We start from the raw sequence: 18094 nt of genomic DNA on the forward strand, positions 1-18094 counted from the left end.
AAGTAGATGTCTTTTTCAGAATTTTGGTTTTATATGTGCGTTGTAGTCATACTGTAATTCTTGACTCTAAAAGAAAGGGCTCCAGTTAGGCTGTGATGTTTTTGTTCTACTTAATATTACTTTAATGATATGACTTAGTTCTGTATATAAGATTTAGAGCCCAATGGGAGTTTGGAGTTGTTTTTTTAAATTTTATTTTGACTAAATGAAGAAACCGTTTTTTTTTTTTTTCCTGCTTTTATTTTTTTCATCAGCATAATCACTGATTAAAACTAGTTACCACAGACCCTTGTAGGATTGTTTCCTATGATGCCAAGTTCATATAAAATTGATAATACAGTAAATACTAAGTATAGGACAAGACAAATTGTCCCCAATTTTTTATCTATTTTCCAGCCATTCAGGTGAACTGCCAGAAAAATGAAACCAACAGAACAGATAAGAGAAATGGCTGTGTATGTCAGACCACTGCTGTTCACTTCTATGGGTCCTGATGTATTTATGAAGGCAGTTTTTATAAACCAGGGTATTCCCAAACAGAGCATATCAAATACATTGGATCCTACGATGTTAGACATAGCCATATCTCCATTTCCTGTAAAAGAAGAAATACAGATAAATTGGCTTAATTGTATTGCATGAAATTGCCAAACTGTTTTGGAGGAACAGACTGCCAGCCCTCAGTTTCTCACAGAGCACCCTTTTCAGATTTTGCATTGGAAGAACTATAGTCACAGATTCTACAGAACATGGGTACCACAACCATAAAAGTCTCCCTAAATCACCAGCATCTGCACAGCTGCACTTAAAATTAAGCTAGACAGGCTATTATAAAATCCATTTATGCTTAAAATACTGAGACCTACAGTTGTGTTCTGCAGTAAAACTGTAATATGTAATCAACAACAAATAAACCAATCTAGAATACTTCTCTGAGATACTATGAGAAGTTTTTAAATGTCTGAGCCACAGCTTTTTCAGGTAAGCTATTTATTTATTTTCAGTAAACTTAAGCTCTAGAATCTGAAGCTTGGATTTTGAGGTTACTCCTTGAATTTATCAAAATGTTGACTAGAATTCTTTCTTTTTGTAGTACCTTTTTAAACACATCCATTGGCATGAGCCTAAATACTGAAATCTTTACCTTTCCGAGCCACCAGCACACTTGCAACTGTATCTGGTACACTGGTGCCTGCTGCCAGCAGGGTGAGACCCATGACTGACTCTGGGATTCCCAGCGTTTCACCTGCAGTTGAGAAATAAGGGTAGAAAATGCAAGTGTGGTTTAAGTTAGGGCTCATCCACTGAAAATGGTTTGGACTTTGTTTGCTGGAGAAAGAATCAATCATACAGTAATTCCATATGGAATGTATCAGCTAATGTAACTACATGTGATGTGACAGAACCACAAAGCAGTTCAAACAAAGAGTAACAACAAATATCCTTTCCTTGTTCTTCAAGTCTGCAGTGGTCAAGACAGTAGCAATTAAGATTTTTTTCTTGCAGATAAAGTAAAAGTTTAAATATCTAACAAATTACTCTTCCTTTTTTTTCCCCTCAACTTCTAGAAAATACTATTGTCTCTTACAGTTTTGGGCATCTCCTTGTTAGTGTTCAAAAGTCTCATGAAGCAATAACTCTTATAATCATTCTTTTTAATCCCCTCAAGGGGAGGGGAATAAGCACATGAATTACCTTGGGGAGGACTGTCATTAAGATATTGTGAGAATACTGTCTCAACTACATGCCTTTACTATTTCATTCCAATTAGAAAGTGATTTGGAAGAATCAGAGTGTGGAATTTTTATAAGACTTGTAAGTACAAGTAACCCCTTAGAAGTGTGAGTTCCTTTAGGGAAATACTCATTTAAATTTAAAGAAAAGTTTTAAACTGTTATTAGAAGAGCAGCGTATTTTTCCCTAATCTCTATTTTTCTCAGCCCCAAATGTCTTTTAATCATATTAATTTCTGACTTAAAATACAGGGATTCTTCAAAACTGTTTCAGCAGTTGTACCATTCAGGTGCATCAGTATTTGATACCTCTAGTCAAGCTACAAAGTAATTAATTTTTCTTAAACATTTTGGTTCACTAAAAAGTATCTTAATATTTTTTAGTGTTGAAATCTGAGTTCTTACATGAAATATTTTGATATATTTAATAAGAGCATTTTTATTTAAATAAGAGGCAGTACACTAAGCTAGGTCAGCAATGCTTGTCTATTACTTACCAGCTTAGTCTAGAGCAGCCCAGTAAATTTATATTTGAAACTGTTTGTTGATTTGAGGGGTACTAACATGATCCTGTTGCAGAATTTGTATTCTTTTTATCCTTCCATCACTTCTAATAGATTTGTAGGGTCAGGGACCAACAAATCAGCTTTTATAAATCATCCAGGCTGGAAAATAATGGTTCAAACCAAGGTGAAATACAATGAACCAGCCTTATGTACCCAACATTAGTTTCTAGCCCTCTGAAGGTTATAAGACAGAATATAAACTCAGGAGAAGTTAGGGTTTTTTTTATTTTATTAGATAGATTTATCTTCTATTTAATGTGTAGTGGTTTATTTTCTAGCAACTGACCATTAAGACAGAAAAGTCTTATTTTTCTAGGCTTTTGTTAATTTTGTGTATTAGTAGCAATGTGTTGCTATAAGTAGTCGAATTTTCTTTGCCAGCAACAGAAAGATGTACTAAATTAGGTTTGTTCTTGACCATCCCAGTTTAGTGCCCAGCTATGATACTTTAGTGACATTCTGATAGACTGATTATGCAATGGTAGAACCTTTGAGTTCTCAACCTTCATGAGAGCCTGGACTTGAATATATTGTGTGTTTAACTTGTAGTGTTTTAACATGTAAATAGAATATAATTTACCTAGAAGTAGTGGGCCAAAGACCCCAGTACTACCTGTGATGACTCTGGAAAGTGAACTAATACACTCTCTCAATCTCCACCATACCTACTTTCATTTTAATTAATGCTTTGTCTTGTAGAACAGCAATAATGTTGACTTGAATCCTGTTTCAAAGGCTTTTAGCATCCAGATAGTGAACCCTTGCTCTTTGGGTACAAGTGGAAAATTATTTAACCAAGGAGTTAACATGGTGGGTGTAATATCCAGTGATCTACTAATAATTTCTCAAAGGTTTACTGACTGTGTAGGTCTGCTTCTGCACTGAACAAGGAGTTATTCATGTCTGAAGTAGTAGAAAGATTGAATAGGACTAGTGAGCTATAATGTGAAAATGGCAAGCTTTGAAACATTCTGTAGAGTTTCAGTTTCATTTTCTGCTTGTTCTTAAATATAAAAACTGGATGTCTTTCAAGCTGACTGGAGAAACAATGAAATGAGGAGACCTTTAATACCTCAAAGTACTTTTAGGAGAAGGTTTTTACATATAAGTCCATACCCCTTCTCTCACTTAAATGCAATCCTTTTACTGACCCACTTTATGATGCAGATATTTAAGACGTCCACATATACACGCTCCGAATATGTTTATAAACACATTTGAGAGGTTTTTTGGCTGTGAATTTAATGCCAAATCTCTTACTGTAATATTTGTGAAAAAAACAGGTATAGAAATTATGGATTTTTTCAAAAAACTTTGACCTCTAATTCCAGTCTTGGGGGATTTCATGTTTGTCAGCCTTCAGCATGACAAGTTTATTGCTGTGTGTCTAATTGCTTTGCTTAATAAAGCAGTTTAGTGAAACTGTTTTTAAAAATAGATAGGGTTTTTTGTAGCTACATCAAGTTCTCCTTCATGTGATGGTAAGCAGTGTGAAGCAGCTAAACTCTATAGAAGTGTTCCATCAGTGGATAGAAGAGGGTGGCAAACTAAGCAGTCAAACATAAGTTTCTCTTGTTTTTCTTGTGTTTTTTTACAGCACAGTCTGAGTTGCTAAATTGACTTTTAAAGGGAAACCACACAACTTTTCCCGTTATTCTTGACTGGTATAGCAACACCACTTTAGGTACCTACCTGCTATTGTTACCATCCATACAAGAACATAAGTTATTGCAGAAATCCATGCTGCTGAAATTAAAAATGTCACCATGAACCAGTTCCTCCAAAACTGTCTTCTGCAATCTGGTATAGTTAAATAGAGTAGAGTGATAATAGGAAGGGATAACACCCACAAAATTCTCTTCATATCTGCTTCAGGCATGGTAAAGACATTTGGATGATCTGTTGAGGAAAAAGCAACTTTTAAATTGTGGCATTAAGTTTGAATTCATAGCGTACAGTATGTTACTGTCCTCTACTTGTGAGAATACTGAAAAAAGGTGAAAAATACTTCTTCCTCAAGTTTCAGCTGTAGTATTACCCAGTACCTACATCTGTCTGGACAAAATTCTGAAATCAAGTTACTTCTGGGGAGATTCTTCTTGCACACAAGAAAAACATTTTTTCACAATGAGAATAATCACCAGTAAAATAATCTCCCCAGGAAGTTGTGATTCCCCAGTGTTGGACATTTCTAAGATTCAGCTGAACAGGTGCTGGCCCATCTGGGATCATGCTTTTGCCAGGAAAGGTTGGACCAGATGATCCTTGAGATCTCTTTCCAGCCTAATATTCTATGATTAAAATGTTTTATATTACATCACCAGGGGTGAACTAAGGTGGATGAAAAATGAATTTCTTTATAAGGGTTTGCCCATAGCATTTACCAAGAGTAAGTACCAACTGCTCTTTTCTCCCTGAGTGGAAACATGACCTGTGGCCACATCACAGCTATCCCTTTACTTTTGATATTTTGCATATTTTGGGCTACCAACCTGCCACTGTCATATGGAAAGAGTATCTATTACTACAGTACCTGTGTGGCTTTCAGCTGATAGTGCATTTTGCAGGCAATGTTGCTGGGAAGTTTCAAATACAACAAAGACAGAAGTTCTACTACTACACAAATGAGCAACTATCCTTGCATTCCTCTAGCAACTGACTTCATATAAAAACCATCACTCTGATTTTGCTCAGTGTTATATTCCACGTTAGAATAATGATTTACTTAAATACTTTGCTGGAGTTCTTTTGTGAGCAAAATCGTAATACTGTCTGAGAATCTGCTGTTGATGAGAATTGATGCAGACAGGCATGCAGGGTGCTAGAGACAGCTGTAACAAACCTGTACCTTCAGAGATTTCATCGAGCCCGTGTAAGCTTGTGGAAAGTTGAGAGTAGTCCAGCTCATCTTGAAAAATGCCGCTGTCTGTCCTTGACTGTTGGCGAATGAGAGGTCCACTCTCGTCCCTCCATCCAACCAGTGGCTGCTGCTCCGTGCTCTCTTCCATGGCTTTTGTAAAACACGTGCAGCAGGGACTGAACTTTTTCATGAGGTATTGGTTGATTTTAATGTCAAAACATAGTACCAGAATATAACACCCATATATCAATAATAGGGATGCACTTTCATACCTAGAATGAAAAACAAGTTTTATATAACATGTAGTATAAAAGAACCTAGTTGTTGGCATAAGAAGACAGAAAAGATTTGCATGAATAGCAGAAGGAGAACACACAAAAGCATCTATTTGCAATTGTATGGCTAATGTCATGGAAGTTTGTGAGTGTCCCCATGTCTTTCAGCAGTTTAATTAACTCCCCTCCTCTGCAGAATCTTGTTTGTGTATTGTATAGCTGCATGTTTTTTTCAGGGGATCTTACTGATTGAACATTTTCCTGATATTTGCAAAATGGAGTCTTCATGTGATGCTTAAATTATAAACTTCAAGAGACTTATTGCGGACCTGACTGTCTTGTTGAGGTAACAGGAGTTTCAGTGTTGATGGAAGAGTTAAAACATCAGAAACTCATGATCTCCTTTGGCACACAAAAGTTTTTCTGAACAATGCTGGTATGAAAGGAAAGGCTTAAAAGGAGTAAATGCTGAACACTAATTGCCGTGTCAGAACAGTTGTGATAGAAATTGTGAAGTCTGTACAGACAAACCTATGCAGGTCAAACTTCAAATATGCAGAGTTTGAATGTTTAGGTAATAATCTTTACAAGCATTGTGACTTTTTTTTTAAAGCCTACAGGTTGTTTATTTCTGTTAGTGAACGGCAGTTCAGGCTACTTGAAGTTTGGGGCTTGGGGATTTTCATTTGTTTTTCAAAACACTGTCTCACAAATCTCCAGTCAACAGGAATTCAACACTACTTGTGCTCTTACCAGTAAATTCTGCTGTCAGATATCATGGCAAGGACGGCTGCTGCACTGATGGTATATGCCAGGCAGTCTCTGAACAGTGGCCAACAGGACAGCCTGGAAACCTGCAGATCAGTCATGTACTTTTCTTAAACCTCTCTGTAATACTTTCACTAAGTGCTGTAAATGCTGCATCAATATGTTGTTTCTATATTATGTAAAAATTAAAGATTCTTAGGAATGACTTAAGTATGATATTCAACAAGTTAGTGTTTTTAAAAACTTTCATAGCAAGTTATCTTAAAACTGATTACATGCTGGTTTTGCTACTAAATAATAAACTTGGCAGTTGTCATAGTAAGTCTCTCTTGGCTTTTGTTGGCAAATGAGAAAGGATAACTCTTTTGCCCTTAGGAGCAGAACTATCAAAGTTATACATACCACACTGGAAAACAGCCCACAAGCTGCAGAAATACCAAGAAGATTATATATTGCTGATCCAAGGATGGTGCTGACACCGATGTCTCCCTTTGTCACAAAAGCTCCTGTAAGGAAAATGACTCTGGTATGTTTCAGTTTGGCATGCAAGGAAAAGAGCTCCAAGTTATAAGGAGTTATAAAACACATCTCTTACCTAGAAAAGCAGTGACAAGCTCTGGAGCAGAGCTTCCAGCAGCCATGAAAGTGGCTCCAGCTACATCCTGTGAGAGGCCAAGGCCTGAGGACAGAACAAAAGGAATTGCTTTAACAAAACTGATGCTGAGTAGCCTGTACCCTTTGCTCTCACCAGTACATAATGTTAGCTGCTACTACAACAGTTTAGTAGATTAAAGTTTATTTTCATAAAGTCAATACATTTATATGAGAGTCATAAAGTAATATACTGAAAATTAGCCTGATCTATTGGGCTAGTTTATTTCTAACTTCATTACAGAAATTAGTTTAAATCCTGTAAAATCAGCATTTGTATGCAGGATTAAACCTTGTTTCCTGTTGGTAATAATTATGGGGAAATTCCATGGACTGTAGTGTGATATTGCTGTATGATCCATATCAATTCTATCCATGTTCCAGGGAAATATGTACTACTGTGTCTTCACATACCAGAAACATTAGTTAAATTCAAACCACTGCTGTGATCTTAAAATCAAATTTTCATTTTGTATGGACAGTGTAAGAGCCTGTGTGTTGCTTAAGAGAAATGAGATTTTTGTTCTGGCAAATTGACTTTCTGGAATGTAACTCTGCGGATCAAGTCCTGCACACCAAGTACAGGGATGTATGGCTGACCATAGCAAAAGTCTGACAAATGCTAATTTATTGCCAATAAACAAAACACCAGCTCTTATGGCAGTGTAGAAGCTTACATTTGCTGTAAGTGTTGAGATTTGCAGGAGGTTTTCCAGTTCAGGGATGAGTTTCCCTAGAGAATTTTATTAATTCTTGGCAGCGAAAATCTCAACTCTGCTGGAGCCAGGGGAATTGTTGCAGGTTGATTAGATATCTTAGAACCGTGGTAACCATAGAATTCCTGTCCCTCCTGTGTCATACCTTTAATATGTTAGCAGTAGCTCATCACTACTTTTAAAGAAAAACAAACCCTAGAAAGAGTTTTGGTTTCACCAATCACCATCCCTCCTAATTTTTTTTCTTTTACTAGTAGTTACCTGGACATAGTACTGTGCAACTGAAATGGAAATTGTCAGTTTAGTTAATACTGAGGAATCTTAAGATTTTCCTCCAGGCAGAAAGAAAGCAAATATTAAATGAATACATGTGCACTGTAATCACTAGGTTTTTTTCAATAAAATATTGATCCTGTGTATCAAATTAAATAGTCTATGGACACATCTGTGCATGGAAAGTGAAACTTGTTCAGTTTTCTTTCAGAGCACTCTAAAGCTTTTTAAATGAGAAAGTTTTATGCCAAGCTTCTCAGTTTTACAGGAAAACAGTCAGGATGTCACTTACATTCACTGATGATCTCTAGGGAAGGTAGGAAGTAATCATCGCACACAATGGACACGGCCAGAAACATGTACAGTATAATTATGAAGTAGATAACGATTCCTCCATCCTTCCTCTCCTGCGGTGTGAAAAATCCTTCAGGAAACTCCGATGAAGACGAGAGGATGCAACGCGTCCCGTTCTCTGAAAATTGAGCGCAAAAGTGTTACACATCGTGTATGGCACCTTCCCATTCCTCAGGCCCCGGGACGTCTGCGGATTCGAGCACAGCAAGGAGCGCTGCAGCGATGCCGCCAGAGCGCCGCACACCTGCGGCGGGGCAGAGCGCCTGCGGGACGGGCTGTGCAGCGCTCGAGCGGAGCCCGGTGCCCTCCCGGTGTCCCGGTGCCCTCCCGGTCCCTGCCGGTCCCGCCGTACCCGCGGGGTCCCCGGGGCCCTGGGCCCGCGCGCCCCAGGCCGCGAGCGCCGCCAGCACCACCAGCGCCGCGCGCCGCCGCGCGCCCGCCCGCATCGCCCGGACTGCGCGCGCGGCGAGGGCGCGAGCGGCTCCAGCGCGAGCGGCAACAGCGCGAGCGGCAACAGCGCGAGCGGCAACAGCGCGAGCGGCAACAGCGCGAGCGGCAACAGCGCGAGCGGCAACAGCGCGAGCGGCGGCCCGGGCGCCAGCGTCACGTGGGGCCGCGCCCCCGCCCGCCCCTCAGAGGCTCGCCCCATCCCGCAGGGGTCCCACTGCCGCCTGCCCAGATCCCACCGCCCCTCAGGGACTCGCCCCATCCCGCAGGGGTCCCACTGCCGCCTCCCCAGATCCCACCGCCTCCCCAAATTCCACCGCCCCTCAGAGGCTCGCCCCATCCCGCAGGGTCCCGCCGCCCCGCTCAGCGCTCCGCTGCTCGCCACCGGCAGCGAGGGGCTCGGGGTTCGCGGGCAGCGCCTCTGACCCGCGTCCCATAGGGAGCCGCTCTCCGGCCCTAGCCCCGTCCTGCCTCGTGTTTGGGGAGAGCGAAGGTTCGGCCTTGGTGCAAGGTGCTGACCGCGATACCCAGGTGTTGTGTAATGTCTCGGGATGCAGAAGGTGAACTTAAGCTTACTTCTCAATACCTTTTCTTCTGCTGTGACAATTTCTGTTTATTCCCACCGATTCCCAGGATTTCTGTGCCGGGCTGTGTGAGCACCGGGCTCTCCCCTCACTGGGCAGATGGCCATGCCAGTTACGTGAATGGTTTGCATGAGCAAAGCTGAGACCCACTCACAGTTCTTCCCTTCAGACCCAGTTCACTGAACTCCTTTGTCTGGTGACCTTCTCACAATGAAGTCATGTGTACAACCGAAGATTAAAGAGTAAAATGCAGTCTTTAAGCTTTGTAAAGTCATCACCCCTGCCCCTTCTGCAGTCACTGGTTTCTCAGGAAGGGAGCTGTTTCCCTTGTATCACTTTCAGACATGTCTCCAGAAACATTTGCAACCCCATGATGCCAAATGGAGTTTTGGGGTGTCTGTTTTATTATTTGTTTATTACATTTGTGAGCAAGAAGTGCAAACAGAAACAGATCGGTTTGCTTCATTGCGTCTAATCCCTCCAAACTCCTCAGGTTCCTTGCATCCATGGTGTTTGGCTAATATGTGATCAACCCCACTCTACAATACAGGAAATAAGGTGACAAAGTGGGTATTTTACTTTTTATATTTATAACATACATACAGCCACTATTATAGCATGAACAATGGAAAAAATGGCCTGGAACAACAAACTCTGCAGCAATTGCTGTTGCCCATTTCTGATCCCTCTGTGGTCCAGGCTGCTTTTTACTAGAGCAAGAATGATTTTAATAGATTTTTAGGGGTGTCAACAAACTTTCACAAATGATTCTGTGTGCTCTCTGAAAATCAGACTGCTGCAGAGAAGATGCTGCTTCTCTTGCTTTACAGAAAAAAAAAACCAGATCATTTTGGTCTGGAAAGATTTAGGGATTTTCTTCTGAATCCTACTGTCCACCAGAGACAACAGTACAAAATTCCCTGTCTAAATTACTGGTGGCTCTTTCCTTACACAAGCCAACAGAAAGGGTTTTGCTATCAAGGTAAGTGGCTTCCTTGCCACTGCTTCTCTTCCTTGAAACATATCATTGGCTTACTCTTAAAGCTCCTGCACAGTTTTTTATTATCAGCTGCTTCATTTCAAAGTAGTTGTTTTTTGCTGGTGAGCTTTTTCTTTAATTGCTTTAGAGTACTCACAAGCCTGCCTTTCTGATGAGAATGAGTTCCCTGGTACAGCAACATGTTCACTGCACAGTTAGGAAAGCTCAGTCATGTGATTTCAGGATTTGAAGGTTTTGCTCTGCTCTGCTTTTACTCTGTGTTCAAGCTCTAATTCCCTTCTATAGGCACCCCCTCTCCATGCATAGCTGAAGCAAAGCCAGAGCTTTGATTTTACTGAAGGCTTAATTCCACTTAGTTTGCTGAGAAGTTATTGAGTGAGGGTGCTGCACTCGCACCCTCCTTGCCAAGAGCACCCCTGGAGAGAGCAGCAAACAGAAACCCCCTCAGTGTCCCAGCGTGAGGAACCACGTGCTGCCTGTTCTGTGTGCTTGACCCAGCACAGAAACACAGCTGCCAGAGCAGGCTTTGGGCTCAGCATTGCTGGCTGCCAGCTCTGGGCTATTGCACTATGACAGCATTCTGTGAAGCTGGGGTCAGACAAACATCAGTGCACATTTGATGTGTGCTTCTGCATTTTTTGGCTGTGTTAAGGTAAATGTCTACTCTCTGGTAGTAAAAATAATGAATAAATAAATGTTTCTGAGCTTCTGGAGGAGAGAGATGGGTGACTGTTTGCTAGTCAGGTTGCTAACACTGATGCTCCACCGGGGATGTGCTGAAGGCTGCTAGGGCTGCCTGAGCACAGGCCTTGGAAAGGGTAAGGGAGCATCAAACTGCAGCAGCTGCAGCTCCTTTCCAGCGATCATAATCTGGTGTGAACTGGCTACACTGCATCTGAATGTCCCACACAGCTCAGGACAGGCTGTTGGTTTGCTGCCCAACAAAGCAAAAGGAGGTTGGGCTGTCTAGAGGCGTGACTCCAGCTGAGTCACAAATGTTATTCTTATGGTGCAATTTAGGGAACAGGTGGGAGAGAAAATGTTAATTGGAATCAGCTGCTGTATCTCCACAGAACAAGCACTCATTTTCTTGTGAGGAGAGTGGGACTTCAGTACAAGACCAAGGACTTTTTCTATAAGCAGGGAGTTTGCTTAGGATTGTTTGAAAGTTTTTTTCTTCTACCTTTTTCCACAGTTTGAGCAGACAGACCATGGATAGCGAGGGGAAAAAAGCAGGTGGGTTTATCAGAACTTAAGGGCAGCATTAGTCCTTGTTGGTAGGATCAGTCCTTAGACAAAAGAGATATGGGGATGGCATGATGAATTCATGACTAGCTTAAAATAACAACAAAAATTATTATTGTGTGGTGTGGGGTCCAGTCTTTTTGAGGGAAGGAAAGAGTGGTATAGATCCTTGTAAGGAATCTGTGGTTAACTTAGGTATAGGTAATCACACCAGTGTAGGAATCCTGAGTTTCTCTGCCTTCCTTTTTTATAAACACACTTCCAATCTTTCTTTTAACTCAAGCTGCAACCTACTGTTTTAATCACAGTGATTAAAACAGATCAGTGTCTGCATCATCCTTGCCTTGTGGGTTTGGTTTTGGGGATTTGTTTGAGATTTTGTTTTTGGTAGAGCTCTGTATAAAAATATTCTGGTCTGTGTTTAGACAGCCCCAGGGCTGATATGAGTGTGGTTTGGTGTTGGCTGTCCCTCAGTGCTCTGGCTCCTACCCCAGGATGTAGAGCCTGTGCACAGCTGTGCTTTTCTTGTGTGACAGCCTGTGCATGCACACACCACTTATGCTCCCAGTCACAAGGCCTAATGTGCTGGGAAACAAAATAAGTGAGGATGTTTTCATCCTCAGAACATACCCCAAACCTCAGTGTTGTTGTGAGAACCTGGTGGTATCCCTGTTTGGCAGAGAAGAAGTTGAGGATGAGCAGGGCACTGACTGCCTGGCCCGCTGCTGCAGTGGGAGGCTGCACGAGGGCTGTTCAGGAGGTCAGTTTCCATTCTCTTCTGGTTGTGTAGCTCCTGCAGCATCTCTGGAGTGTTAAATGGTGGCCTTTAAAAGAGCTGACAGAACAAATTCTCTTAGCCTGAGGTGCTCAGATACCACCCTAAGGTGATGAGATAAATGCTGTTGCAAAGTTAAAATGAGTCTCTCCAGTGTAACTCCATTATTCTTCATTTAAAAGATAAATATACCGTCATTGTCAGATCAGATATTCCCCTTTGTCAGCGTTTCATGGCTCACTTCCTGGGTCTAGATAGATTGATGATAGCTGTTTAATATTCTTTCCTCCATAACCACCAATTTGAGAGTTGCCAGCTCTCATGATGGCTGCTGTTTTTCTTAAAGCATCAGCTTGATGTTCATTAGCCACACAAGAATCAGAGCTTGCTTTCTCTTTTTTTCAAATACATAGTTGTAAAGAAAGCTTGGAAAGAGGAATCTGAACATCTGATGCTGGAGGCAAATAAGCACATGACAATACTATTTTCAAGCCAATCTCATGACTTAAGAAAGGGGTGATAGGTTCATTCATGGTTTTAGAACAATGTCAAAGGGAAGGATTTGATTTCTAACCCTTAGCTCCAAGATCCAAATGCTCTTGCTGGGAAAATCTCTGAAGACCACTGGAAGATATAACTCAACTGCAATCCCTGGTGACAGCCAGGAAAGCTGCTGAGCTAAGGAATGTTTTGTGGTAGCTGGTGCAGGCTGATGTGAGTCAAAATTATTCTTGGTCTCCTTGCCTTTGTGTTCTGACCTTACTCATGTGACAGTTTTTGTTGACTCTAAGCTGTGAAGTTGTGAACACTGTATGTTTTCAGGTGGTCCACAATTAGACTGTGTTAATTATAGGTGAGCTAAATGCAGGGAGCTTCCAGTTTTTCAGCAGTGCTGTCTGCCTGCTTTCAGAAGAATGTGAGCAAAGTGGATATTTTTGGCACGTGGCCCATGGAAGCATTCAAATGACATAATAAGGGGAGGTGGGTGAGGGTGGGGAGCTGTTGAGCTCTTCTGTGGGGTTTCAGTTGTGGAATATTTTTTGTGTATGCTGTGGAGTACAGGCCTCACCTGTGACAGAGTGGCTCACAGCCAGATAAAGGTGTATCTTATGGGTACCCACAATGTCAAAAAAGCTAAAAACCCCTTAGCAGAATGTTTTTACTTGGTGGTTCTCAAGTGAATTCAAGTTCAAGGGAATGCCTGCTCAAAGGAGGGTGCACTATTTTTAGTTGAAGAAAATTGAATCTGTTCATTTTGGTGCCTGGGGATTTCTATTTTCCCAGCAATTCAAGTGTATAAAATTGCACCTTCCATCTTGAGGCCCAAAGACCTCCATCACTTCATGTGCTGCCTATGTGGTAAAGTTCTACAGCAGTTCTCATGGTCTTAGCTTGCTCACCAGGTGGTTTGTTCATCCATTTAGGACATGGAAGGAATCTCTCAAACTGAAAATGAAACATGTCTCAGATTAAATGTTGTTGAGATTTAAGATAGAACTTCTCCAGTATTATTTGAGTGCTCCTCCATGTTAACTGCTTTCCTTTGTTACGAGTTCTCATTAAGACAATTGAAATCTTGTGAATGTCAGTGTTTGTGGTATCATGAAACGGAATGGTTTCATCATGAAACTGATGATGGGTAACTAGCTTGATCACAACAGAAAATCTTGCCACAAAGGCTTGCTACACTTATATATAAATACCAATACGTATACCAAGAGAGCAGGCCTATTGCTAGCCAGTAATAAGGCTGTAGAGAAGTTTCTTTATATAGCTCTTGTTTTGTTCTCAATAGTGCCTTTAGAACATCTTAAGGCTGTGAAGCTCAGAAGATTGCACACAGTCTAAAAAGATTTCAAATAGAGCCAGCCTGCTTCAAGCACCTAAGTCAGGTGTTTCAGTGCAGGATGACCAAAGAGCAGAGCAAAATGATGAGGTTTGTGAGGCCATCCTATGGATAACAGTAATATTGCACCATGATCACTTCAGGTTGCTCTGTTCCATCCCTCAGGGGTTTATGAATAGCCCAAATACACATTCCCTTCTATTCCTACACTGTTATGCCAGGGCATCAGGTAAATACACCACAGCACATGCATGGGAGTAGATACTGGCAATGAGTGAGTCACGGACTCCTTTGCTAACACCTTGGGGGGCCATTTTCTTGATTGTTTTGCTTTCCTTCTCTCCCTCAACTACTCAAAGTCTTGTTTCTGTGGACTAAAGAGAAACAGAGCAGAAAACTCCTTCCTTGCCTGCAATCTCTCAGCTCCTGTTTTCTGCCAGGTTTGTGCACCAAGGAGTTCTGGTTTCTCAGTGACTTTTGCTTCCACTTGCTTTCCTCTTCCTGTTGACGCAAGCACTTCAGTTGTTGTACGTGTACATACACTGGAGTAGAAGTTTGTTTTTTCCTCTTTGAAGTCCATGTTTGCTCTGAATTTTTTTCCTTCAGTTCTTGCTCTTGGCTTGGCTTCATCTGCTACCTGCTGTCCTTTCAGTGTAAATTTCTTGAAGCATTTTGGAGAGCAAGATGTGAGTTGAAGGCTGTGTCTCACAGCCTTTTTGGTCTCAGTGCATCTGCTGAGTTTGTTGAAGTTTTGCTGATTTTCATTGCATTTCTAATGAAACAATCCAGCTGCTCTGGCAACTTTCAGTTGACCTTGAATTTGCAAGTACTTTGGAATTTATATTCTACGTATATAAAATGGAAATTATTATTCTTATGATTAAAAATATTATTCTTATGGTTATTGCCTGCAAGTTCTGTAATCTCAGTGATATCTCAGGAGATAAAATAAACTCTCAGGACATAAGTGTCTGTATAAACCACATCCAATCATGTTTTCTGCAACACAATTGCTTCTTTTCATGTATTCCTATAACTGAACAAGCATTAGAAAAATAATTATTATTGACATACTAGGAAAGAGACACATTCAATTCTATCTTATAGGCTACCAAGTTATTTCACCAGGTAGCATCAGTAGGTACTAACATTATTTACAATGTAATAGATGTTGTTGATTTGAGGATGTTTCTCTGTTTCAGAAATGGATTGCTACAGGGCAGTGTGTTGCAAAATTCTACTTGTGTGTGTTGGGTTAGGTTACTGTGCATCTGTCTAGAGAGGTCTTTGATTTTAAAGCACCTTCAGTTTTTGGTGCAGTAACTGTGGTGCTAAACCTTTGTTACTTTGTGCGTGTTGTGAGATGTTCATGTAAATTCTCTCTTCCTCCCTTCACTCCTGTGTAGCCTTAGGGGTGAGGCTGACAAGGAAAAAATCAGCTTGGCTGCTTTTTGGATGTGCTTTTGCTGAGGCGAAGAAAATAAGAGTGCAGAGTTTTCTCAGGGCAGAGACCTTTGTTGCAACCTGGCTGGACAGTGGAGCATGAGCCTGTTCTGCAATGAATGGGGGGTGTTTGGGGCATCAAACTGAAGAGAACCTTCTGGCAAAGCATAAATGAACAGCTGCATGCCAAAAAGGTGCTCTAGATAGATAGCTCTGTGAACCTGGAGTTTAGGAAAACTGGCTGAAATTCAACTGGAACTTCTTGGTAAATCAGTTCTCTCAGTTTATATTTTGGGTAGAGTTAATGCAAATTATATTCTGGCTAATATACAAGTTCTGCATATGTGCAGATGCCTGCCTTTCCTCTGGAAATACTGTAATGTTTGCATGAGGACAAAGGAACAAAATCAGTTCTGTGCTTCTGCAGAGGAGATGACAGAGCTATGACTGCTCAAACTGAGCAGTGCAGACAAGTAAAGACAGAATTATTGCAGTCTTTGAGAGTGTGTCTCTTTAGAGAGCTTTGGTGCAGCCCCCTCTGCTTCCTCATGAGACATCACCAGAAATGCAGTTTGTGTTTTGTCAAAGGACTGAGCGTCTCCAAAGCTGACATAAACTTCTGTGGAGTTCCAACTGATTCCTTCACAATGCTAGCTTTAAAAGGCTCCACTGTGAAATGGAGAATATTTAAAACCTCATGCATTTTATAGTAATCCTGTCATTGCTGTATATGCTAGAACATAATGTTTTCAATATTGTAAGGCAACTTTTAAGTTTCTATCAGACCTTAAAAAATGAACATATTGATGCCTTAATTGCTAGCACAGAATATATAGATAATACTGTATCTTTCACAAGAATCATGTTCTGCTGACAGAAGAACTGATGTGATAGAGCTGAAACTTTTTCCCTCAGGATACAAAAATTATTATATCCTTCTGTTGCTAAAGCAGAAATCTCATATTCTCACATATCATGAAATCTAAAAGCTTCTAGCTTATGCATCTGTTCCCTGGCCACTAGAAACATCATTTCATTGTAGCAATTTGTCACTGATAAACATAATCAATGACCATGGAGACAATGTGAACAGTATACGCAAGTTTATATAACTTCTTTCATGGGCCATTTTTCTTGTAAGCAGGGGATGGAAATGGCAGCCAGGTCTCCTGCTGGTGTTCTCTTTCTGCTATCCAAGAAAGCTGTTTCACTACTGACTAGTTTACTCACAGTAAATTCTTACAAACAACGATGACTTACCTTTTCCTGGATGACTTTTGGATTCCCACCCATTGCCAAAGATTTCTCAGCTAGAGTTTGCCTAAATGAATAGTTGATTCAGCATAACAGGCTGAAAGCCACCAGCTGGGATTAAAAAATAGTGGGGATATTGCAAATCAGCTAGAAATTGAATACTCTGCTGTTACTCTGTTAGTAACAACTGCAGAATGGTGAATCCAGTGGACCTACTTTCAGATGCTGTGGCTCTTATCCATTTTGTCCACTTTTGACCCTCTTCACTCTCAGTTTGAATGAGAACAGCTGGCTCAGAGGTTTTTGTAAATGTTGAGCCATGATTTTGCTTTCTTTAGTCTGTTGCTGCTGGATTTTACCTGCCACACTGAGAAACATGTCGTTAAATGGACTGGTTTTTCTCCACCCTTTTTTCCCATTTTTTCCCATTTCTTTGAAGAGGAGCAGTCATGAGAGCTTCAGATTTGTGAACTGCCTCCACACTTCTGGCTGGAAATACATCTTGATTTTTTTAGTGTTTGACAAACTTGGGCTGGGTTTAGACTGTGTGAAGCCTCTCATTTTATTTTTCTGGTGTTTATGCCCACTGAAGCCAAGTCAAAATCACTTGGGACAAGGAATGGCTTTAGATGGGTTCTTGGATTTTCCTGTGAACTGGTCTTGGAACCAGAACCAGTCATTTTCCAGTTAGAGGAAACTGATTTTTTTTTTTAAATTCTGTATGATGCTTATTTTGATTCTCTGGCAGAGGGTGTATTTATGTCCTAATGAGTTGATGCTGTTGGTAACATACCTAGCACAATCTGTGAACTTTAAGACAGGACAAGCAATTGGCAGTAGAAGACTTAAGGCTTTTAAAATCTCTTACTGAGAACAGTTTTTCCCTAGTGCTTTCTGATCTAAATATTCTTTCAACGTTGAAGCAATAAAGTAAATGATGTAAACATAAACAGACTTTAAAAATATTCAATTTATTAATCCCTGAGATATTGAATACTGAATCTGCTTAATGGGATTTTCTGCTGTCTAAGAATTTAAAAATGTTATAAACACCAGTCTGGTTCCATAATTGTGAGTTTTTGACCTTTGGATGCTCAAGAGTTTCCTCAGCTTTCCCCCTGCTGCTCTGAATAGGCCCTGCTATGGCTGCCAGCCTCACAGAGTGTCTTGGTTACTCTAAGGTGCCAATTCTCATGAAGATAACAAATGTTTCAGCAACTGAGTTGAGCATTTAAGTTATTCTCATTATTTGTGGTGTTTTGATTTTTTTTAATAATCTGTTTCTACTCTCAACCCTGTTTGGA

The 18094-nt window shown here is 40.7% G+C and overlaps 1 protein-coding gene across 1 annotated transcript; it reads right to left on the reverse strand.

Annotated features, from left to right (window-relative positions):
- Positions 1 to 150: 150 nt before the first annotated feature.
- SLC24A5 (solute carrier family 24 member 5) lies at positions 151 to 8727 on the reverse strand. Its single transcript, XM_074549320.1, has 9 exons — positions 8549 to 8727; positions 8135 to 8314; positions 6798 to 6881; positions 6605 to 6708; positions 6188 to 6288; positions 5148 to 5431; positions 3992 to 4198; positions 1145 to 1246; positions 151 to 595 (listed from the first exon to the last, which is right to left on the reverse strand). Exons 1-9 carry the CDS (start codon positions 8640 to 8642, stop codon positions 273 to 275), a joined length of 1479 nt encoding a protein of 492 aa, XP_074405421.1. The 5' UTR covers positions 8643 to 8727; the 3' UTR covers positions 151 to 272.
- Positions 8728 to 18094: the final 9367 nt, after the last annotated feature.

Source organism: Zonotrichia albicollis, chromosome 11, assembly GCF_047830755.1.
Source record: "Zonotrichia albicollis isolate bZonAlb1 chromosome 11, bZonAlb1.hap1, whole genome shotgun sequence".
Classification (NCBI taxonomy): domain Eukaryota; kingdom Metazoa; phylum Chordata; class Aves; order Passeriformes; family Passerellidae; genus Zonotrichia; species Zonotrichia albicollis.